The sequence below is a fragment of the Trematomus bernacchii genome, unplaced genomic scaffold, assembly GCF_902827165.1.
Source record: "Trematomus bernacchii unplaced genomic scaffold, fTreBer1.1, whole genome shotgun sequence".
Taxonomy (NCBI): domain Eukaryota; kingdom Metazoa; phylum Chordata; class Actinopteri; order Perciformes; family Nototheniidae; genus Trematomus; species Trematomus bernacchii.
Window position 1 is genome coordinate 2,350,179 of NW_022987705.1, and position 25,833 is coordinate 2,376,011.

General features: G+C 42.2%; 1 protein-coding gene across 3 annotated transcripts in view; it reads right to left on the reverse strand.

Moving 5' to 3' along the window:
• LOC117490292 (T-lymphoma invasion and metastasis-inducing protein 1-like) overlaps positions 1 to 25,833 on the reverse strand; it is a 56,770-nt gene that overhangs the window by 20,932 nt on the left and 10,005 nt on the right. For 2 of the 3 annotated variants that reach the window (XM_034139960.1, XM_034139962.1), the window contains exons 2-14: positions 20,217 to 20,322; positions 18,066 to 18,715; positions 16,673 to 16,956; positions 15,323 to 15,595; positions 15,004 to 15,235; positions 14,157 to 14,329; positions 13,464 to 13,688; positions 11,414 to 11,599; positions 6,315 to 6,461; positions 5,906 to 5,980; positions 3,056 to 3,226; positions 1,082 to 1,186; positions 151 to 232 (exon numbers count right to left, since the gene is read on the reverse strand). In XM_034139960.1, the coding sequence (XP_033995851.1) occupies positions 151 to 232; positions 1,082 to 1,186; positions 3,056 to 3,226; positions 5,906 to 5,980; positions 6,315 to 6,461; positions 11,414 to 11,599; positions 13,464 to 13,688; positions 14,157 to 14,329; positions 15,004 to 15,235; positions 15,323 to 15,595; positions 16,673 to 16,956; positions 18,066 to 18,708 (2,596 nt within the window). In that variant the 5' untranslated portion in view covers positions 18,709 to 18,715; positions 20,217 to 20,322. The remainder of the gene's footprint in view (positions 1 to 150; positions 233 to 1,081; positions 1,187 to 3,055; positions 3,227 to 5,905; positions 5,981 to 6,314; positions 6,462 to 11,413; positions 11,600 to 13,463; positions 13,689 to 14,156; positions 14,330 to 15,003; positions 15,236 to 15,322; positions 15,596 to 16,672; positions 16,957 to 18,065; positions 18,716 to 20,216; positions 20,323 to 25,833) is intronic. The other variant, XM_034139961.1, reaches the window with a different exon arrangement.

Below are 25,833 nucleotides of genomic sequence, written 5' to 3' on the forward strand. Positions count from 1 at the left end.
AGGATGAAATGCACTCAAACTGGGTCAGTCCCCTTTAGTCTCTAACAAAGCATGACTCATGAAGTCTATTATGAAATCAATTTGATACAGAATTTAAGAGTCGGAGCAGAAAAAGGGTTCAAAAGGGGGTATTGTCAGAGACTAGCATACCATATCCAATTGTGCAGGACTCGGCTTTGTCGAACCGGATCACCTTGGTGGCTTTGGGGCAAACCTCAATCTCTTTGTAGAGCTGCAAACACAAGAAAATGCTATTTAATTGGCTACAAATGGAAGGATTGGAGTTCAAGGTCATGTTATGGCTCTCAGTACAAATTCATGTATTATTCAGGCTCCTTAACAGAGCAATTGCAAGTGAAGGTTGTGGGGTCAAAATCCAGGTCAGGTCTGAGCAGTGAGTGGGCGCACAGAGAAGGGTTTGACCCCTCAGCGGGCGAAAGCATAGACACAGCTGTGTGTATCGAGCAACAGACAGGGACAGAAGTCTGCCGTGTGTAATGGCTTTCACTGTGGAGAAATAATAGTAAGTGATGGAGTAATATCATAGACGAAGGATGAAAGAGGGTGAAATGAGTCACTGATCAAAGCAGGGAGATAAAAGACCTCTTGAGGAAAAAGAGCGAGTTATACAATGACTTTGCTTTGAGACAGAGTTCAGTGTTTCCCCTACAAAGCACCGTCGCTAAGAGAATTCATTTTTGGGGATTGAATAGAGAGGTGAGGTCTTATTCAATGAGAATGATTGTTTAGCCGAATAATATTGCACATAATACACTCAGAATGTTATTTTGCATAATTTATAGCATATGGGATGGTACATCTTTTCCATCATGGGAGTTGAATATGCATTGCAAATCAAATCTGTCAACCAAGTCATAAAACATGCACAAGCTTGCATCAAGTAATGCCTAGAATAAAACAAAGATTAATTAGTAATACGTTGAAGAACCCCACAATCCAAATCGGATATTGAATATCTGCTGAAAAGACCTGGTTTCCTGGTTCATTATCAGTTCAGTCTCCAAAATGCACTCCTTGACAACACAAGTTATGAACACAGTGCTTCAGTGTTTGTTCTCACCAGATCAGAGATGTCCTCTTCAAGTGTGGGAACATAAAAGAGCACTTTGTTGTCAATACACATCTTCAAGCGCAGGTAGTGTCCAGAGGGGTCTATCTTATGGGTCTGCAACAAAACAGGAGGGAAATGAAGAGAGAGATGAATAAGTGTTGAAAACTTGAGAAAAACATAATCGCTCTTATTGACCTTCTTTATTCGGTGTTCTACTGTAACACATTGATAGTATTCTAAACCCACTTATCAAAGCACCATTACCACTCCAACACGCTATAGCTCATGACATCCTCTGACAAAATGACATATATGTATCCAGTCATGTATATAATCCACATATATCCACATGCATGTAACACACAGGGGCCATGAATTAGATGCTCCAGTTCCTTGTGACGCATGCACACAAACGCCCACACACACACACACACACGTCAATCAGCTTCACCCATGTGTTCTAACAAACCCTTGAGCGGAACATATACGTATCATTAGACGTCATTAACGTAGCGCGTCTCTGGCTGAGACCAACGAGGAAGAAAAAGGAGATGGATTGCAAGGAGAATTTACAAGAAGGGATCTGAGACACTGTCGTTCTACTGTATGTACACAGGAAAAATCTACAGAAGTGCCAGAGACAATCTCCCATCTCAGCTATCCTCAGATTTCACTTCAAGAATAATTTAATCAGAGTAGAAAATGTTTTTCTATTCATATGTAACCACTTATGGTATTCTAAACTTCCATAGACAGAATTTTACGAGACTCATTCTTCAAGATTGCGTGTGTTTGACAGGCCTGTTAAAATGAAATACTTGCAATCTAAACAGCTGTTTACTACTACCGGTTTAACTGGAGCATGTTTGCGCGTCTTCATATGTGTGCAGGCTATTGTGCAACAAAGCAATGGACTTCTAGAGCACAAAGGTTGGGCCTGTGTTTTAACATTTTCTTATTTTGTTTTGTTTTATTTTGTTTTGTTTATTTGTTCTATTTAGGTTTTTTTATTAAGATTTCCAGTACTGTATGTTGCATGTTTTTTATTTGATTGCATTTACTTGTTTGAAATGAAATTTGTTTTAGGTTGACTTACAAAATCTGTCCAGGGACTACAGATGAAAAATAGGCTCTTGGCTAACTCTCGCACATTTATAGAAATGTTGATTAATGTGCACTGTCCCTGTTACAGGGTATATGCAGGAATCCTGAAGTCAAATGTAATACCTTTTAAGACCCTTTCCATACATGTTAAGACCTCATCGCCACTATGAGTTTTAACCGGTTACATTGGCGACACACTTTACCTCACATTGACTATATACAGTATTGATTGTCCTTCCTCCTTATCTTCCAACCATTTGGACGCAAACTTGCATTTCCCCATAACGATGTTGTTTAACAACCGGCGTAAACGGACCTTCGTGCACTATCAAGCAGTGAGCGTTCTGTTCAGATGACGTCAAATCCAACGGGATGCCATAAATAAACTACACAGAATCACACTACACACCTACGCAATGATTACATTCAGGGAGACTGTAGAATACAACCTCTTTGGACAATTTATATACTTATTGAAAACAAGCTACAAAATGTAATACCTTGGAAAATGCCGTTTAATACTTTTTAATAGCCTTAATTTTCGCCTTAAAATTGATTTATCAACTTTTAATACTTTTTAAGACCCCCACCCTATGTTAAATAAATGATTAAAGAAAAAATAAATGCTGAATATCAATCCACATTTTTAAAGTATTGCATAAAGTTTAGTCTGCTTCATCACACTAAGCACTATTACTATTTTTTTTGTATTTACTTGCACTATTCTTTCTGTTTTTCTGTGTTATTGTGTTGGAGGAGCCTGTGACCTAAGATTTTCATCGACATAACTACACTGTAGCTATGTACGTATGACAAATAAAAGCCTTGAACCTTGAACCTTGTATTGTACAGCATGCACAGCTATCAGCTATGTCTCACCTTGCAGACGGAGCTCAGGACGTCCAGCGCTGTCTCCCCCGGCTGAACGATGGCCAGGACAGGCTTATTGTTCGGGAGGCACACCCAGGAGGGCTGCAGGTAATCAGGAACCCAAATGTCGCTCTCTACGTTTTGCTGAGGAACGCTTTTCACCGAGCCGTCTTTCTCCTTCTGAAAAAACAACACACACCGAGGATTTAAGCAACTTTGAGTAGCCTCGGTGAAAACAGTCCATAATCTGGCACTCCATCATTAATTCAATAGCATCATGAAAACCTTTTAGTTCCAGTTGATAATATACCAAGGGAAGAATGAAAAAAAATCTATTATAAACAATTCAGATGGCTAAAATAATGCAGTAATCCTTGTAATTCATCATTGTTTTTCTTCTTGAAACCCCTACATTTGCTGATTAGATGGAAACTGTTGGTGGCCTGAAAGCAGAAGGAGATCTGATTACAAAATCTAATTTGTCTGTGTTGATGAGAGCCTTTTGATACAATTGTCTCCCTGCGTGGGTATTTGTTACATATGTGTGTGTATTCTGTTCAAAGCAGAGAGTGTAACCTTTAAACCCATCAGTCTGACCTCTGTCCTGTGATTCTGTCCCGCTCGCCTCTTCTGTTCGACCTCACACTGTCTGTCACTGATACCTTATCTGCTGCTATCAAGTAACAGCCTCCACAAACTCATTTATTCTTTCATTCCTCTATTGCAACCCCCTAACACTAACTAATAATTGCCTCTCCTTCTGGTGCCCCTTCCCCTCTATCTACACTTCACTCCATCATCTCCCGCCACCCCATCTTCTTTTCGCGCCATACAATCTGCTGACTGTTGCCGACTGGTCTCTGTGTGTGTGTGTGTGTGTGTGTGTGTGTGTGTGTGTGTGTGTGTGTGTGTGTGTGTGTGTGTGTGTGCGTGTGTGTGTGTGTGTGTGTGTGTGTGTGTGCGTGTGTGTGTGTGTGTGTGTGTGTGTGTGTGTGTGTGTGTGTGTGTGTGTGTGTGTGTGTGTGTGTGTGTTGATCTGTGTGTTTGTTAGAGTGAAAGTGAGACAGAGAAACCAACAAAGGGTGCAAACTATATGCAAAAGTACATTGCCTTTTCAATTGCATGAATATAACACTGACACACGCAGCTCAAAAAATTATAATATCATAAACATGTTTTCAGTTAGACAACAGACTGGGGGGCCTAAACTAGTGCCTCCCCCCAACTCCCTGATCTCCCCAGCCTTTGGTACCATCTGTCTCCCCTCCTGGCCCATTTTGGATGCCGCTGGTTGGGGGGGTGGGGGTCCGAGGTGGTAAACAGAACTCCCTTTCTCACCCTCTTTTTTCCATCAGTGGGATTCCCCATAACAAACAAGGGATTGAAGCTAGGACAAGCCCCTCAGATGTGAGTATTTGGATCTGCAGTGATCTAACTGGAGATGCTCGTTCCTACTGATGCAGTGTTTCCTGCTTTGTCTTAAAACAAACTGAAGCACTTTAGTTCCTATGCATTTCTTCTCTGTCATCCCATACCCTGCCAGCTGAAGCGGGGCGTGGGTGGATGGAAATCAATCTCTCACAGTGCCACTGGGGGCCCCAACGGTCAGAGTGGGTGAGTGCTGCAGAGTTTTCTTCCATCGACTGCTGCATTTTATCAGTTCTCATAAAATATGGAGCTGGCATGCTTGTCCTTGCACAACCCATGAGTAATTGGATATTTTTCATTACAGTTCATATAAATGTATTATTTATAAGCCTGTGACTACTGGAAGCCTACAACCCTATGGTAGCCTTTGATAGTCTATTTTTCTCTCTGAAGATATTATTCATTTGCAGTTTTCTGTTAATTGTGGTCAATGTGACACAAGAGCACAGATGGTGTGAAACGGCAAGGCCTTTTGGTGGCAAATGCCTGCATAATTTGTTGAAACATCAGAAAGCTAATGATCTGAGCAGATCAGATTACATTTGTCTCAGAGGGATTAGCAGACTGAAATATCCCTCCAGTCGATAGCCAATGATGCCGTTAGAGCGGGAATTGCCTGGGGCAAAGGAAAAGAAGAAATGGGAATCTGTCAACACTGATCTGAGAAAGGTGTTTGACACACAATAGGATGGTAGAGAAGAAGAGAAATTGCATTATTTCTGGCTATGACGCAGAGTAAGAGAAAGGAGAGAGCAGTTATAAAAACCAAGTTATTCCTGCAAGTCCGGTGAAGCCAATCATTTGGCGAGTGGTGCAGGAGGACGAACAGCAACAGAAGATGAAATAGGTGGTTAATATACCACAAATAAACTCAAAAATTATCTAATGGCTTCGAGGGACAAGATTCTTTATTTATCCTTCCACTCCGAGGAGAGAAATAATGTCTAAAAACATTAAAGCAGAAGCTAGGAAATGACCTCAAAGAAATGCTCATCGTTGCAGAAGAGTGAGGAGAATTTGTGCTTCCCCCAGATAACCCACTAAATGGAGAGCCAACGCACCAAAAGGATTTCAGTTAAGTGAACAGAGGTGGAAAAATCCAGCGGTGTTGCTAGCCTCTGGGTCTTAAGAAGCTCATAACCCTTTATGCAAGTACAAAGGTTTATTAGATGCCCTTGTGATTTGTATGTTGGCTTATGCAAAAGGCAAACAATGACAAAGAATGAGCCTACGGCTACATGAGATCTGGTTCTCTGTAGTGAATGTCAGACTAGGAAGGAGAGGGGGAACTTAGTTTAGCCTTAGGAAGATTGTTACTGTTAAAAAATAAACAGTAACCACAATGGAAAATGTGATACTATTATCGTCCTTGGTAATAAGGTATATTTGTGTTTTGTATTAGTTCTCAAGTAAAGATGGCTGAGCTCTTACAGATTTCTCACTGGCTGAGTCTTCAAACATGCGCTCCAAAGGTTTCCTCACCGGCTCCACCCCATCAACAAAGACCTGCAATCACACGGAGAATAAGACATTTCAGCGGCATCCACATGTGTTTCATCCATCGTAGTTATTTCATCCACAATAGTTGCACACTGCTTGGAAAAATCTCAAAAATTATCCAATCTGCAAATCTTTTCTGAGCATTTTAATTGAATGCTAACCCAACATGAACATACAGTGTTGATTAGCAGCTGATTGGCTACCTCACCAGTGCTTCATGAACAAATTATTTGGCAAAATGTGACCTCTTTCTGGATATGTCTCCGAAATATAACTAACACTTTTTCAACACTGTAAGATCAATCAAATGGTTGTAGTATGGTTGTGTCAATATGGTTACCTGGTTGATGGAAGGATGTCCCTTGGTCTTCCTCTTGGAGGTGGTGTCCAGACCCCAGAGAGAGGAGAACCGGCTGCGGCGTTTACTGATGGTCCGGGGCATGGCCTGGTTCCTCCTCCTGATGCTGCACTCTGTCCGCGCTGCCACCTGGTAGATCACACAAAACATTCATCCAAAGGAAAGGGCGTTTGAACTTTATCTTCCATAGTGTTATTGTAACATTGTACAATTTCTCAATAGTTCTTACAGCTACAGTAATCCACTTACAATCCACTTATCCTTATCTGTTACTAAGCCCTACCTATCTTACATCTAAATGGCCTGCTATCTGCAGAAAGGTTCAGAGTCAAGAATGGAATTCAGCTTATCAAATCCAGTATCCATTTAGCATTTAGGAAATATAAAGATAACATTTGAGGTATCTATGATCAAAGTTTATTTGTATATGTAGAAAATGAAATTTCTCACTATATGCGGAACTAAAAATCAAGCACAAGGAACTCACTTTTCAAAAGAGAAGTTTAAAAGAGTCAGTTTCATAACCAGAGAAATCTAAAAGCATTTCCATAGACCAGCGGCTCCCAACCTTTTTCAAGGCTAAATAAAGTTCTGATTGGTCAATTCAGAACATGTGACACGTTGTAAATCCAGTAGAACAGACCGCTATCAAGGACTGGAATGACCGTTGCTCAGGAGGATCGAGAAAAGAAAAGAGGTTCAAATAAAAAATAAAAATTCCACACAAATCATAATGTTTTGCAAATTATGTGGCGGCAAAATTGAATTTAGATTTACACCCTTTAATATTTTATTTGGGCTTTTAGATGAAGACCGCACACAGTTAATAAATACAACTATTCTTCTGGCATATTTATAAAAGTCAATCAAGGAGTAATCTTAATTTAAGGTGTTTGAAGAGTAGATTATAAATACAATTTCTTTTGTAAAAATGATTGCCACAAAAAATCAAAGGGTGGCTCAACACGCCATGACATGGAAATAATGAGCTCTAACAAAGAGTGGGACTAAAGGAACAATAAATATGCTTGCCATGTTGTGTTTTTGGTGGTATTTGGTTGTCAACAGAGTTGGGTGCAAACTGTGTCCAGGCCAGAAGCTGTTATCCACTGCTGTAAACACCACGTCAAACCTCAACAAACACCTGCAAAGAACACATGCTAAGGTGAAGCTAATAGCTAAGGACCCCCGAACCCAGAGTGAGGATGTTGTGAGTGCACCGCCGCAAGAATTTGGAGGACCGGTAACCAAAGCAGAGATGGACAGGCTTGTAGCATCCTTCATAGTAGAGGTAATGTTGCCCATTTGCACAGTGGAATCACCATCGCATCGTTCAGAGATATACTGCGCAAAATACAGATAGCAGGAGACAGAGGACAGCCATGGTCAGAGCTATCTGGATCAGTCTTATGCGACAATGGAAACTGAACTAAAGAGAACATTTGAAACTTTAGCAGTCTGCGTGATCTGCCTGTAGGGAGGGGCGGGCCGGCCCTGCGAGTGAAGTAACGAGTAAAGTAACGAGTAAAGTAACGAGTTACTTTATGTAGAGAGTAACGAAGTAGTGTAATATATTACTTTTTTTTAAAGTAATATGTAATATGTAATATATTACTTTTTTTTAGTAACGACCCCATCTCTGGTTGTCAACCTATTTTTGTTTGTGAAATGTTGAAGTGATCCTACTGACTGTATCTCTATTTCTTCTGTTTTTGTTTTGTTTTTGTCTGAGATGGGAATGTCATCTCCTATATGTTATCGTTATGTCCATGTTTGTGTCTTTAGCCTGTACAAAATAAAAATAAATTAAATAAAAAAGGTTGGGAACCGCTGCCATAGACTATAATTATTTATTCTCTAGACTCTAGTTATTTTGTATCTTAAAGCATTTAACAAGATTAATTCAGCGAGTTTAAAGTCTCTTTCGTCCTTTTTTATAACATATTCCATGCCAACTGGAAAGCAGAAATTGTCAAAGCCCCATTTTGGGGCAGAACACGCAGTAGAGCAGGGGTGTCAAACTCAAATACACAGTGGGCCAAAATTAAAAAATGGGTACTAGTCGAGGGCCGGACTGGTTCAATGTTCATTGCAAAACTTATTGAAATGAACTTATTGCACATATTAAACCTGGAACTAACAAAGCTTAAATTATTGCCTATAAAAACAACATTAAACATTAAATAATCAGTTGCATTCATTTCTTATGGCTCTATCTGCAGCTTTTCCGGAGTCATTTCTTATGATTACATTTTTCCACAGGCCAACAACAGCTTCAAAAAAACTATTTCCTTCAAAGAACAAACCAAACATGCCCTGTTGTCACAAGAAAAAAAGTGCAGAAGGAAACATCCATGTAAACTCAGTGTGCTGCTCTGTGATGCTAGTTCAAGCCAGATACTTGGCATCTCATCTTGGGTGCTAGTTCATCAATGTTTGGGGTCAGGCTCTGAGCTGAGAAAACCCTCAGGGTTGAGTGAAGGTGTGCGTGCAATATACCGGCGGGCCAGATCTAAGGCAAGGCAAGGCAAGTTTATTTATATAGCACCTTTCAACACAAGGCAATTCAAAGTGCTTTACAAAAATGGAAGACATTAGTAATTATTAATAGTAATTAAAAATTATCATGCGGGCCGAAATTAAATCCACCACAGGCCTGATTTGGCCCCCGGGCCTTGAGTTTGACACATGTGCAGTAGACTTTAGAGTATATTAAATTCAAAATTATAATCATACTTAGATTTTATTAAATAGTTGAGCTGCTTTTATAATGAATAGCCCATAAGAAATAAGGGGAATGCCAGACTATATATCTGTATTGTACACTGACAGCAGTGGCTGTCTTTGTTTGTCCTGTGAGTCACTTCTTGCTTGCAAACATACAAATGAACACACAGGCAAGCAAACACTTCAACACATAAAGCACATTTTCAGCCGCATAGTATAGACTAATGGCACACACTCAACCTCTCACTTTCCTACAGTGACCCACTACACATTCAAAGAGAAACCACTCTTGGCATTTCTGGGTTAATTCACACTGAACTAAAGGGCTATAGGAGGCCCTGTCTCACTGTGTGGTTCACAGATGCATTTATGCACATATATATATACTGTATGTGCACAAGCATATAGTGTACTGTGTGGGTGGGTGTGCGCTTATTGATTTCCTCGCCAGTCACCGCTCATGAGACACACACACTTCCAACATAATAGGTCAAACTGTCTTCAAGATTCTTCTTATGTATGCTGCGTGCAAGAGGCCGTTTCCTTCATTCCATATTACGATGTCTCTTTGTGCTTGGTAAAAAATGGTAGGAAATAATGAATAAAGTGGTAAAAAAAACTGAGAGTTGAGAGAGAGGACAGTTATCTTTTGCTGGAGGCAATATGAATTAGTTTTTTGTATTTCATTAATAAATTACCAGGTTCTATTCTTTATTATGTTAATGTATTTCAATTAAATTTAGTTCATTGATATAGCAAAGCATATTGTGTCTTTTTGGAGTGCTATTTGACTAATGCAATATTAAACTGTTAGATTTGAGAAAAAATGATCTGATTGTGAACTTAGAGGGAAAGAAGATGGAGGAAAGACAGAGAAGGTGTAAGACAGAGAAGGAAAAAAAGGGTGTCGAAATAATGTAGATACGATTTAGAGAGCTGTAGACATGAGCGTTTTTTACCGCCTCGAAGACGGTCGGGCTCTGGATGTCTAATATTGTGCCGACTATCAGAGACAAAGAAAGTGGGGGTGTTATAAAAAAAAAAGGAAGGAGGGGGTCAACAGAGCAGAGAGTGTTAAGCCTGTTTGTGGGAAAGTGCCTCGGGGATGGCAGCTTACTAACAGAGTTCATATTGATCCACCAGTCACAAAAAAACACTATCAACCTCTGATGTTGTCAGTGTGTTTGTGTGAATGTGTGTGTATGTTTGGTGTATCTGATGTCCTGCTTGTATGAAACTGGTCTATAGAGATTTGTTTCCTCTTTCTCTTTACTTGTTTTTCCTGGATGATATTTAGCGGAGTCACAGTCACAGCATATAGATCATTCCCTCCATGCCAGCGTTTCATTCTGCACATTCTTAGGATTGCTTGAGGTAACAACGAGAGTACATCATGGCCTTGAGTCAGTGACTTGGCTTTAAAGCAGCACACATCAGAACAGCTTGTGAGGAGAATGATCTGAATGTGCCAGGTGACACTGTGTGTGCAGGTATGTAAGGCAAGTGTGCATCTAGTTTCCCTAACGGGGAGAAAAACATCCATCAAAGAGGCTATTTTTAAGGAGGGACCATTTTGTTGGGTTTTCATTTTCATAAAAGGCTTTTTTTTTTAGATGTTATTTGAAATAAATGTTACATTATCATGTTATTGATTTTCAACTTTTTATACTCTGTTTTGAAGATACAGCTGAGATCAGGATTTCTTCAAGGTTCAAACTGATTCCCAACAGAGTTTTACAACACACAAACTCTGTAATAAGGACTTCAAATGTCTTCATGTAACTAAAAGAAACAACCACTACTACTATGAAAGAAGGGGCAACTAATTACTATATTAGTATTAGCAGGTTTTATCACAGCTTTGGCCCATTTTCGGTTACAACATTTTCAGCCTTCTAAAACTTTCTAAAAAAGTCCAAAATAGCAGCTGGAGTGCAAAGCTACTTTGGGATGTTCATTATTTAGCCTTGTAGTTCCTGCTTGCTCCTAATTAACCGCCATTAAGCTTTTAGTGTGTTTCAACCTCAGGCTTCATGCAGTGCAATCACTATTAGTTTGTAGATTTGTCAGGCAAGCAGAAATCCTTTTAGTGGGCGTATGTGACAAGATGCTCACTCCAACTGCCAGCTAAACACACCCACTCTACAAGCTGAGGGCGTCGAAGGTCACCAGTTGGGAACCTCTCACGCAATGCCTACTATAACACAAAGATACACCTGGGACCGAATTCAAAGTTTTGATTTAGGAGATCTGATTAGGTTTAAGAGTGAAATTACAGCAAGTGAGTGAGACAGTTAGAATAAGAAGTCGCACACAAGTACTAAAACACGTGTGTGCATGGGAATTTCTCGTACCAGTGCATGGAAGGAGGAGACGGAGAAGATGCCCAGGCGTCCCATGGACAGCTTGGTTGGACGCGAGGCGAAGCCCAGCAGGCGTTTGGGGTTGGGGGGTTCGCCCCCCTGCAGGCTGGCCAGGTAGCACCGACAGCGAAACAGATCCATGTGAAACCGCTCCAGGTTCTGCTCCCACAGGAAGATCTAAACGAACGATAAAATGTTCAACTATCAATAACTTTATTGTCATTGTTAAGGCACAACGAAATGTATTTTGTTCTGGTACTGTAGGTGCAACATATACAGAATCAAATTACAAAGAAGAATACAAGAAATGAAATGACCCTTAAAAGCTAGGAATAGAGAGACATCATAGGTAACATCACAACAGTGATAAAGAGATACATATTTATTTTATATGCATAAGATACCATCCTTTGTTAGATGGTGATTTGGTCATTTCAGGAGGAGTGAGATGTGGGAGTGCTGAAGCCCCTGTGGAGAGGTATTACTCAGCAACACAACCCCCACCAGTCCACGACCTGCTGTGCTGTGTGCTATGTATCACAGTGTTGTCCGTGGGAGGTGGAACACAGACACACACACACACACGCACACACACACACACACACACACACACACACACACACACACACACACACACACACACACACACACACACACACACACACCACACACACACACACACACACAACACACACACACCACAACACACACCACACACACACACACACACACACACACACACACACACACACACACACACACACACACACACACACACACACACACACACACACACAACACACACACACACCACACACACACACACACCACACACACACACACACACACACACACACACACACACACACACACACACACACACCACACACACTACACACACACACACACACACACACCCACACACACACACACACACACCACACACACACACCCACACACACACACACACACACACCACACACACACACACACCCAAACACACCCACACTCAAATTGAAACATAATCTAGACTTCATTTGCACTAGTTCCCCTATTTGTTCCAGGACTTCACACAACTGCTCTTTCTTTGAGTCTTCTATGCAAACGTACATCCCGGGCCTATTCATGCAAACTCATTTTGTAAATGAATGTGGTTCCAGATAAAGATCTTGGAAAAAGTCAGACATTCATATAATAAAGGCTTTTCACTTTGATCCCACAATTTTAAGTGAATGTGTCTTTATAGTAGAGAATCAAATACCCGATGTTTTGTGACACGCTTTGGATGATTGACTATAACTACTTCCAGGTGCTTTTTTTATGTAATATTCTTTTCTTTTATTGACTATCAACTGAATGCCACACACATTCAAAGACCCAGAGGGTTGCCACAAGGAGACCCATTGTTTGAGGGCACATTCTTAAGCTATTTTGCAATGTTTACATGCAACTCCAGACATGCATGGAGTAAAAGCTACGAGTCACATTCAACTAATAATACAGAGATCTAATCCTTAAAAAAAAGAATCCAGATGTGGCTCAATCCAAAACAGCTATTAAATATGGCAGGATTAGCATGTGATTTCACCTGCCTGCTGATGTATGCATTGAATGTGTTTCAACATGTCTAATGAGTGCATTCTGCTGCACTAGGTGTTTATAAATGAGCGCCAGCCGGAAATGTTTGAACGCATCTGTCGTTGCAAGTAGTCCTTAAGAACATTTTGTTTGAATGACGCCATGCAGTAAAGATGATTTAGTGCAGAGACTTCAGTGAGTGAGAGCAACACTGCAGTTTGAAAGTACAGTGATGTGCATCTGTAAAGCCCCATAGGTGTTTTCACTCAGCACATGAGATCACAAACCTGGTTCATATCAGCATCACATGGACATAAAGTATGAATCATTTGCAGTAAGAAAATATAAAAAGCCTTTTTTCTCACTGAGACTAATTCCTACACAGCAGCTTTAAGGTATTTGAGTACTTTCAGAGTTCATTCGTCATAACTCCCTATTGCCTCTTTCCATCCTTGCTCCGTACCTGCTCCAATATGGTCTTCCTCTTCTTGGCGTCGGTAACGGTCGACAGCTGCATGTCTCCCATCTTCTTCATCTTCTCGTCCATGTCGATCTTCTGCTCTAACTTGCGGATCTCTGTTCGCAGCAGTCTCACTGTGTCCTCTCTGTGGTGCTGCCGGGCCAGAGCCGCGGCGCACGCAGAGTGGATCGCCGTGATCCAGTTCTCCAGCTCCGTCTGGCCTGAAGTCTGACAGGAAATGGAAAAATTGACATTGACTAAGTCGTAAAAATACAAATAAATGACAGCTAAAAGAATTGAAGTAGTATTCCCATTATTAGCCTTGGAGATGGTGGTCACTATAATCTCATTATCTTAATACTTATCTCTTCATTCATTGATTGAATGTCACTGTTGACAGCTACCATGCATATAAATAGACACATTTTAGTATTACACAATGGTCACTGTGGTGGATCACTGTCACACTATGACAGTGTGGCCTTTAAACATGTCACACATTAAACAAACACATGGACGCTGGCCTGGCTTATCCCACACATGTCTAAATGTCATGTACTTCTGTGCCACACACACACACCAAATCGCACACACACACAGTTATGTATGTGTGAGTAGAAAACGTTCCTTCCCCCCTTGTTTTTAAAGGAAGTGCATGATTATGCCTCGTGTTTTAAATACCAGTGTGTCTCTCACCTGGAAGAGGAAGGCGTCTCCCACTGAGTTGCTGAGGCAGAAAACAAAGTCTTTTTTGGGATGTTCAGGCACGGCCTGGACGATGCTGTTCTCCACCCACAGTGCATGTTTGGGAACGCTGTTGTGGTCGATCCCAGAGCGACAGTCTGACTCGTACAGGAAAAGTGTGCAGCCTTAAAGAACAAAGAAAAAAAAGATTGAGAGCAAAAGAACAGTTTTTTCTTTCTTACAGATTTCCTATTAGGTACTGTATTTCATTTTGTTCAATTACATTGTAACCACTTACAAAAGACAAGGCTTTTCAGCACTCCGTTGCAGTCATTTACAAATATAAAATGTGTGAGAAATACAGACAACCAAATAACCACAAAAAATGCTGTCCCCTTATAATGCATTTGCTCCTTAATTGGTATTTAGGCAGACTAATCAGAAGCATGGGCTCTCTGATAACATTAGACAGTCTGATTTATTTATCATTAGGGGGGTGGATGAGGACAGGAAGCTTGCAGAAATGCCGCTTCAAATGCTGTATCTCATGCATTTAACAAGGATGAGATTGGATTCGACACGGGTGCGGCCGTAAAAATTAAATTGTGATGAGGCCTGGGAGAGGAAATGGAAGGCCACACAGAAGAGGCTGAGAGAGGACGGTAGAGGTGACAAGCAAGGGCGTGGGCTGTGTGAAGTCTGATGTGATTACAGTCTTAACAGGAGAGAGAGCGTGAGACAGGGTTTGGGTCAGGTTAAGACGATGTTTATCTGAAAGTGACATACTGCTGCATGACCTTATCAAAAAAACACATTTAAAATACGTTTATAAACCTAAAAATATGAGAGCTATGCTCACCTTTCAGAGAAACCCAGTAGTGTTTCCACTTGCGCCTCGTTGCAGGTTCCACCTTCTTGTTTTTCTTATGAACCAAGAAGTTCTTCACGGCCAGAGCCCCTGCTTTTCTGACTGTGCCTTGTGCAGAGCCAATCAGAGCGTCCGATGGATATGCACTGCTGAGTGTGCCACTGCTGCGCTCATCGCTAACAGCGGACCCGCCCTCCTCCGTGCAGTCCCTACCCTGATGTGTCTGAGGAGGGAATGATTGACAATATGAGTGATAACAAACATGTTGGATGTGTCATTAATAAGGACAGACATGTGCTAATTGACTAACCCATGCTTGATTGTCCAGCTCCTTTCGGTAATTCTCATAAACTCCTCCCCTCCCTCCCTCGCCGCCTCGTCCCTCTCCTCCTCCTGCGCTGCTGCTGCCGCTGTCGCTGCCGTTGAAAACGCTGCTTTCGGTAGCAGAGTACACGGAGAACGATGCCGACATGGCCTTACAGCGCCGTGACACCAACTCTCCATACCCGTCTATCTCCGTGGTGACGCCGTCGATGCCACTGTCCCCATACTCACTTCCCTCACCCAAAACACCCGAGATATCCTGTGAGCCAGAAACAAACAGAACAGATGTACTTACAGATTATTAATGCTTTGACAGAAACTGATATATTTGGAAAGCTACAACACAGTTTAAGCTACACAAGGGTTCTCTGGGTTTACATTTGTAAAGTTTGTATGTGGGTTGGTGCACATGTTTTGGCATGCTTTCTGGCTCTCTGCTTTCACACTTTTCTTTAAACAAAGTGAGACTCTCTCTGTTCTTTTTCTCTTTGTTTTGCTGTGTTATCAGTCTATTTTTATCCGGTCTATAAACCCCCTAAGCCTGGCTAGATGAATTTATAATAAACACTTAGGGTGCTTTGTGATCCAAGGATGCTTGGGGGTTCTGGGAATGAGTTATAAAGAAAAGCCTGGGTTGCTATTTTAGCACTTACTTCTGATTAAGCAACTTTAATCAATGACACATGATGACTACAGGGAGAACATGACCAGTCTTCATTCTAGGGATGGTAGTTTTGTTATTTTTGCACATGGCTTCTCTTATTATCTGGCTTCTTGGTGATACACTGACTTGCTTCTTTCTTTATCCTCTGGTTGAACCTGCTTTTGTAAGACCGTAACAAAGGCTTATCAATTATGTTCAACATGTCTCTGTGTGCATATGTATGTGTGTTAGGACCCTGTGTATGGTTATTGAAAGGGGCATGAAAGGTATTATGCTTTAATGCTTTCATTTCCGGAGGGGGAACGGAGAAACCAGGCCAACATGGACAAGTAGCCCCACAGCAACTCTCATCTGAATCCTTGTAATCCCTTTCCCCGCTACACAAATATACACACTCACTTGGATGTGCATACAACACACAACTGCACAGCATGAGCACACACAGGAAACGTCTATGGTTGTCAAGAAAATGTAAATTTTTGTCCTCTGTTATGTCTGTGAACCCCATGAACTTCCTGGATACAACTGGTAAACAAAGTGCTCTATCATTCTATTTTAAGGGCTATGCATGTATAAAGGAGAGACAGAAGAGCCAGTATACCACAGAAAAGTACACTTTTAAACTGATTCATGTTGTTAAATGTTTCCTAAATGTATAAAAAGTGATCTAACCTGAGTAGTTTGTGCACGCCGACCCTGGAAAGCCGGGCACGGTGCAGACGGCATGCCGAGCCCTGCCAGGCCCTCTGAGAGGCAGTGGGAGCGTCGGCAGGGGAGCGTGAATGCTCCGTACCCGCCACCATCTTCTTCAGCTGGAGACATCAACCCCTCCCCTTCTTCATCTCCATCGCACTGGGCCTCCCGACGGCTCTTAGCGTAGCGGCTCCTCTGCCCCCTGAGGCCGGGACTCTGCTGGCTGCACAGATGGTCCAGAGACGATGCCCTTTCAGCTGCGCCTGGAACACACACAGGTGGTTATTGCAGGGCAGTGTGTGTGTGTGTGTGTGTGTGTGTGTGTGTGTGTGGTGTGTGTGTGTGTGTGTGTGTGTGGTGTGTGTGTGTGTGTGTGTGTGTGTGTGTGTGTGTGTGTGTGTGTGTGTGTGTGTGTGTGTGTGTGTGGGTGTCTGTCTGTCTGTGTGCGTCTGTGTGTGTGTGTGTGTGTGCGTGCGTGTGTGTGTGTGTGTGTGAGTGTGGGTGTGTGGGTGTCTGTCTGTCTGTGTGCGTCTGTGTGTGTGTGTGTGTGTGTGTGTGTGTATGTGCGTGCGTGCGTGCGTGCGTGTTTGAGAGGTATGGTAAGTGTTTTCTGATTACTGTCAGTTACTTTCAGATTTCTTTCTCACATTTGACGTGTAAATTACCTTTTTCTCAGTGTGTGATTTTGTATGAATGTTGTGTGTGTGTGTGTGTGTGTGTGTGTGTGTGTGTGTGTGTGTGTGTGTGTGTGTGTGTGTGTGTGTGTTTGTGTGTGTGTGTGTGTGTGTGGTGTGTGTGTGTGTGTGTGTGTGTGTGTGTGTGTGTGTGGTGCGTGTGTGCGTAGCAAGCCCTTCCATTACTCTGAGATGGCTTGCCCCCTGGTGCAGCACTTAGACCATCAGCAGTTACCAGCTGCTGCCTGCTGTTGCGTTAAGCTAACAATCATGTGATCAACTGAACTCCTGAATCTGATGGATGGCAGCTAACCTTTAATCAGTAGGTTTTTCTGAAATTGTGTCAGAGTGTCTCTGTTCAATTTGTCCCACCTTCCCCCTCATCACTTGTAATGCGAGTCAAATCAAGCTAACACCCCTGCACACATGCACACATACAGTATATCCATATACACTATGAGAACATTTGTATCAACCATCAGTAAAAAAATATATATATACAAAAAATACATATACTGAGTTAACATTTTTTACTGTATTAATTAAAGTTGGTTAATTTAGGATTTCGGCTGAGACTTAATGGAGAAAGCACTTTTGTTTTTAGTCTTTGTCACTAAGAAAATCTGAAATACTACATGAGAACATTTGATTTGTATTCTGTAAGTTTAATAGACTGTGTGAGTGTTCACCATCCTCACCTGCATTGCCTCTTGGACATGCAAACTGTTCCTCCTCCTCTTCCTCTCCTCCATCTATGATCTCCTCAGTGCTGGTCAGATGCTCCTGGCTCAGGTCCGACATAGAGAACTCCAGGCTGTCTTCTCTCCACATGTCCGCCGACTTGGACCTCTTCTTCTTGAAACTCCCTCCCTCCCGGGGACCCTCAGTCATTCGCTGGAGGTACGTTTCCTCCCCAAGGACCTCCCCCTCCCCCGTGGAGTCCTCTCCTCCGTCCTGAGCGACGGTGTCCGCCTCCGAGGTTTCAGGAGTCGGCGTGGCCAAGTTGTCGTCATCGTGTTGATAGGACTCCGGCCTCATCGTCATAGCGACGCGCTGTGTCCAGTGAGGGTTGATGCCGAACTCTTCGAGTGCATCGGTTGCGTTAAAAGGCTCCAGTCCGTTCTCTGCTAAGGATTGTGGGATGCTGGGGGTGCTGGAGGAGCGAGTTGAGGCATCAGAGTTTCTGTGTTCCTGTTTCACTGAAGAAGAGAGCCGGGAACGACGCGTGATTGGCTGCTTGTTGGGGAGCCGGAGTGACCTGGACGTCTGTTTGCGGGAGATGTGTCCCGACGCGTTGCCGTAGAAACCACTGTCCCCATTCTGACTTTCGACGTTTCCCATGATTCAACTGCAGATGAGAATAAGGCATAAATATCTTAGAAATGTTACCATGTTGCCCTATGACTAGTTTTTGTAATTTTAAAAGTTAGTGAAGTGTTTTAGTTCTACTGTGGACCAAATCTGTTGACATCTGTTTTCATTAACTGGCACATCGATCACCTCAGCTAATAACAAAACTAAGTAGTAAGAGGGCTATATATATATATATATATATATGTACGTACGTTAAGTTCATCAACCTCCTCCAGGGCATCGATACCACTGGTGTAAAAGTGTTTGTACCAGATGGAGAAAAGCTGTGTGTGTAATCATGTGATTTACAGTAACATTTGGGTTCCTTTCAGTTTGTATAGAAAGGCTTTTGTTTTATTACTGAGAGACCCTCTGCTTTTAATCCATTATCAAACTGAAGGCCATGCCCTCTAATGGCATTGGCTTGTACACTCTCTCACGTTTGTTGTTGAAAAGCAGGTCAATCTCTGTGCTGGATGAGAGGGTGACATGTGCAGCTCCATTAGTTAACAGTGGTACGGCAGAAGTGTACGACAGATAAAGGGGAAGTTCTCGTGCCAGCTTTATGTTAACTGACCTTAATGTTTGATATTGTGCTTAGTACAAAACCCATTGATTTGGAGCATAAACACAGCTAACACTTCCTAAGGGTTTTCTGGTGTTGTCTCATTTAAGTATTCACAATGCATCAAAATCACCGTCTACAAAGACCTCTCAACTTTTAAATGCCCAAACTCCTTAGGTATATTTCAATTTAAGTCAAATGTTGATTAATAAAATCTTGGAAACTGCGCAGTGCACTGCAGTAGCATCTATTGCTTTGATGCCTAATCCTTTTTGCAAGCACTTTTCTCCTTCAGTGGTGTTCAAATTATTCATGTACTCCCAAAACAGTTGAAATGATCAAAGAAATCAGTTTGAAACTGCGTAGTGCTGATGATAGAGTTATCGGAGCATCCTGCACCGCCTCATGCCCTCTGTTATATAAGCACATGGAGCTGCTGAGTCAACTGCTTTCAGATCAGCCGGTCCTCTGTGAGTCACACCTCATCAAACCCACACCATCAGGTTCTCAGTGTGGGCTCCAACTGCAGAGACACTGACAAACATATTCTCTAACACATCGTTTTGTCTTGTATTGAGAATCAAAACTCAATTAAAAGTATTCCAACAAACCGGTACAATCCAAAAGAACATCATTATTGTTAGTGTGCATTTAAGATAAGATAAGATAAGATAAGATAATACTGTATTGAGCCCAATTTGGGAATTGTTTGTGTTGCAGCAGCATAAAAGACATGGCATTGTACAATACAAATTAAAAAAGACTGGAAATAAACAAAAAAGTAGAAAATATACATGTCGAATTAACAAATTAACAAAAATCAAATATAAAGCAAGTTATTATATATACATAAGTATGTGAGGGATGGAATATTGAATATTAAACTGAATTTAGCAGTAATAAGAAAGCAAAGTGTACAAACTGTGGTTACCTGTGGTTAAGCAGCCGCATCACTAGCTTCTCCACATCAGCTCGGTGTCATCTCTCACCGACTGCATGATCCTCCACACATCCTCAAATGCCGGTGTCAACTTGCCCTGAGAGGAACAAGAAGAGAGAGAAGTGTTTCAGTGGAGCTCTCACAACTTCAAAGTGACCTGATGTGTCAAACGCACACAGGGGAGGAGAGAGGAGACGGGAAGGGGAAGGTAGTTCTGAAACCACTGCAGAGGATCTACCAGGTACGTCACATAAAGCGGGTGAAGTAAAGTTGAAAGGAAAGCTGTGAAACACACTGGAGAGGGAGTCTATAGGAGAGGAGACAGGGGGCAGGATGAAAGAGAATAAAGGACACTGTGGTCAGTAAGCTTGGAGTTTAAGATGATGCAGTGAGGCAAGTTAAAAGCACACACATTTAAATACACACATAAACATAAGTCGCCGATCATCAGAAACAAAGTGCAGAGGCATTATCTGAGCCTGAGGGGAGATCAAACTCACAAACAACCGCATTTTCTTAGAAAGGCACACTGAAACTCATTGCCAACCCGAAACCATACAGGCATGTACGGGCATGTGCACAAAACATTTTGTATTAACACCCGGCAGACGAGGAGATGTGAGGACATGCACACGCACACGTACGCACACACACACACACACACACACACACACACACACACACACACACACGCTTTTGGTAAACTGACAGAACATGAAAGCAGCTATGGTGAATGATTTTCGGCTTAAGACTCAATTAAACGATCCTTGCCAACACGACCTAATTTCCCCTAATACCAGCCCTGAGCTGCTTAGAGTAGACCATGATTTCCATAGTATGCTATGTATAGTGTGAAGGTATGCACGTTTAAGCGCTGTGTGTAGTGCTGCACATCATTTCAGGTCACTAAAAGATCAAATAAATCTAGTTTGTACGAAGATATCACTGATGATCCTTCTCAGTCGGCTGCATTCAGAGGCCCCCCTGGCAGTATACAGCAAACACTAATGTCAGATGTGTTCGGTTCTGATAAGCCTATAAGCAGGAGAATAATGGAAAAGAGAATATTTCCCTGCCTTGTAAATAAGAAAGGAGAAAGCAAAAGAGAAAAGGAGAATTGCAGTCTATCAATTGCAGAGCAGATGTCAATCAGCACAGAGTCTGACTTTCAAATGTAGTGCGTAAGTAAGTCTTTTTCCACAATGCTAACAAAGCATTTTTTCTCTACAGTTAACTTTGTCAACACCTGCTGCTTTTATCATTGATTATAAGCAGAACTGTCCGTTTGATTATTCTCTGGGGAAGAAATACAAGGAATCAACCCTGTTACGGTTCTCGGAAAATACACAGAAATGAGAGTTTCGAAAATGGGAAGTGGAAAGGACAATTAGAGAAGTACGGGTTGTGGCAGTTACAGTGCGTGGAAACCAACTACAGTGTTTTGTTCCACTTCTCAACTCCAGTATGGGTGTTAGCCGCCCGCTGCAGTACATTTCTCCCCAGCTGTGGGAAGCAGTTACATAAGATAAACTTGACCCTGATACTTCTCCTCCTCTTCCGTTCCCCTGCTTCCCCCTCCACCTTTTATTTCTCATATCTCCTCCATCCCATCCGGCTTAATAAGGCTTATTCCAACCCACACACTTCAAAACCAAACAGAAACACACGTAGTACGATGAACAAACAATGCTTGACACGTGCTGAATATTATTTTGGAGAGAGTCCTGCTTTCTTTTTTGAATCCGACATCAGTGTCAATTGTTGGCCATAATGTAATTGCAAACACAAGACTTGATACACTAAAACGCTTATTAGATAGATAGTGCATGAATGTTTGGTGAATGGAAATCAATATAACCCTCTTGTATACAATGGCTGTCCTCGCAGATTTACAATTATACACCATTTGGATAATAAAAACGTTAGAAAACGTGTTTTTTAAGACGTAGAGCTCTTGGTTGAATTGGCTTTACATTGCCGTTGCAAAGTAGCTAATCTATTCTCCTATCTGTCTGAGTGGAGGTGAAAAAAAAACCACACACAGGCCAAACAAACAAAACAATCCTGTCCGACACAACGCAGGGGAAATCAAACCACTGCTTTTCCTCTGGCGGTGTACAATCTAAAATGTTTAGTCTCTTGGTTTTTCCTCTCCCCGTACCCTGCAGCAAAGCATGGCAGAGAGGGGAGAGGGGTAGCGGGGAAAGAGAGAGAGAGAGAGGGAGGGGGGGGGCTCTCTGCTAAACCCACGTAAAGCCGAGAGGTGAGGCGAGGCTGGAGGCACGATGCATGAGGAGGGAGGTTGCTGAGGTTGTTGCAGAAACAGAACGAAAACATATTGCTTGTCCTGTGCTCTGAATAGAAGTTTGATATGGAAAAGTGTGAAAACAGAGGCAGACAGAAATAAAAGAGCGAGGCAGAGATAGACAGAGACAGATTGGGGGGTCCTATTGTTGCCGAGCTCTAAGTGGATAAGTAGACATGTGCTCTGGCTGCCTCTCTTCGGGCTTAATTGAGGGAGCCGAGACAAAAGAGGAAACATAATTATTCCCTCTCTTTCTCTCAGTCTCTCGTTCATAGCTCTCATTCTCACAGTGTATTAACACATTGAGAGAGTGTATTAATACAATGGCCTGCGCAACAGCAGCCGGAGCATCATTACCATGCAGACATGCCCACTCACGAACACACACACACACACTGACAGCATACAAAGAACAATGTGTCTGAAAAGACAATTCCATACTGATTAAATGTCTAAGAGCACAAAACTAAACCCAATATGTCATTTTTGTGTTTTCTATATGTATAAATAGCAGATCAGCTGTTTTCAGAGCACAGCATGAAGCTCTTCTGGCTGAGTATAATGGACACAATAATAATAATTTATAGACAGCGCTGAGTATCATACTGGGACTGAATGTGGCATTTAACTACGCTGTCAGATACAACTCTGCACCGGAGCTGTCACACTCTTTTTGCTGCTGTTGCGGGAAAAAGACGCTCATCACCTATAGGCTCTCACGTCTATCAGCATAACCTCACACGCAAGCAGGTATTCTTCCTGTGGCACACAATAGTACAAAGGCAGACGTTGCTTCCAGTCACACACACCTGCCCAATTTTCCCAGGAGAAATGTGAGCAGGTTTTCCGACTCACACACTCTCTCACTCACACACACACACACACACACACGCTCTCACACTCTTTGGATAAATACCAAAGGCCTGTCAGAACAGCCACGGAGCAGGCACGCCCTGCTTCCCCCCACCAATCTTTTCATCTCTGCACCTGTCCCACAGCTTCACCCTACATGACACACAGCTCAGCTCTCCACATTCAAACCACACATGACGTGGATGTGAGCTACTGTACTGCGCTGCGCTGTGATTGAAGCCAAACTAAACCTGTCTCATTGCTTTTAGAAGCCTGTCACAGTCTAGACCGCCTGACACAGAGGCTGCTGAAATCAGACTTCAAATTATGAAATCGACAAGCACCTTTATCCCTGAAATACCACAGACCTTCATCATAACAATGTACAAATAATACTCAAAACGTGTTGCCTTGAATGTTGCACAAGAGCATAAAGAAAACTGCTGCAGTAGGTGTAACTTTATTTTATCTTAAATAAAAATAGATATCTGTTGCACTTTTGTTATAACATGTGCAAAAGGGATCTCATCCAGAAAGAAAGGAAGCTATCTCGAGCTTTTAAAAAGTGATTTAATCTGTTGGGGTTACATTTCATTTGGTGTACACTTGTGTTTTATTGTGGAACAAACTGTAAAATCCTAAGGTGATTCCATTAAAAAAGGATTTGAAGTTCTTCTTAGCTATTGCCGTTAGTCAGGGGGTATTACACAATAGGAGCAAAGACTGATGATAACATCAAATACCCTCTCAAGAGTCCCACATTTGTTTAACCCTCCTATATCATTCAAATTGACTACCCTAATTGGCCATTCAGGACAAAAATGTCCAGAGTGATACCGGAGGGTTAAGACTGGGTGAATATAGTTTCAGATGTTATTAACTGCTGATGACAAAAGACAGCCTCATATGACCTCAACATTTTTCCTCCATAGTGAAATTGACAACCCAATAAATAACCCAAAAACAAAAGTGGAGCCCTAAAACAGACCTTAAAGGTAGTAACGGTAGTGACCAGTCTAGACACGGCTGTAACCAGAGAAGCTCTCAGCTTGATCTCTCTGACCTCCCTCTGCACCTTCGAACCATGACCCCACCCCCACCCCTATCAAGCATTAAAACACATGACGCAGTCGCTGGACTCACCCTTCCCTTAGGCCTTTTCCCGCACCTTTCACATTCTTTAAATGGTTACCGTACCCCCTGCCTCAAGAGTGGGGACAGAAGTGGCTAAGTCGCTCTCTGGGGGGTAAACAAAGGAATCTCTGGATGGGAGAAAACTCCATTCCCAAGCAAGTCAAAATAGAATACCATGGGAATCAGAGCGCTCCATGCTCCCAGGTGTTGCATAAACACCTGCATGCCCCTGCAGAAATACACACAGACACACCTGGAAACCTGGGGGCATGTACACCGGGGCGTCCCTGTTGTTCACGCTGCAAACCTGCTTTGAAAGATAACAAACACACTGTTAATAACGTGTGGATCAGGACTAGGTGCAGGCTCCATGGTCCAAACAAAAAAGGATTGGGGGACTCATCTGTAAGTGCCCGTATGTATGTGCACACCTAGGCTTGTGTGCATTGTGAAAAGGACTATATATATATATCTAATGGTGAGATAACAGTCCGATATGCTCTGAAAACATTCTATTGTGAGCGCACACTCCACTGCTCTCCCACAGTCCCGCTGAGAAGGGACTGTCTCAGACATCACTGGTAGAATTCCCTGGAAGAGGGAGATTAGCTCCTTATTCATCCTTTCGGGATCTGACAAGACACGCGCCACATCCCCCCGCGCTCAGCTTAAACACACACATGCACATACACAAACAGTGTGCCTGCAAGCGTTGAGTCCCGACTGCTGCTTAAAGCAAACATTCATTTTCTTTTAACTGGTGAGAGACAAATTATAATTCCTTCCTCAAGAGCCCTTTCATTTTGAGGACCACAGACAAGGGCAAAGCATACAAATGACAGAATATAGTGGAGTGGGAGGAAATTAGACGATCGCTATTCATTTATTACGGCCCCTTCTATTAGTCATCTCTTAATAAGGAAGTAGGGAACACAATTGATAAGATTCAGGGCTGTGATGATAGTGGTAATAAAGCAAATTGACTGAGAATAGTAAAGAGAGAGTAAAGAAACAAAATGGACTAAATACAGAAATAGAAATGACATTTTCAAAGCATGGGGTAAGAGATAAATATGTAGCAAAGCATATCATCTGCAAAATGACATATCAAATGATTTTTAGATTTGGGTCAATGTCTGTGTGGCATCTGAGGATCAAGTGGAGAAGATAAAGGGCAGTCGAGCCAATTCACTCCACTTTACTCCTCAAGTGTCACTAACTTCATTAAATACGCTGCTCCGTCTTCCTGGGAGCTTACACTGTACGCTCCTTAACTCGGATTTCAGCTGACTGTCTCTGCAGCGTGGTGCAGTGAAG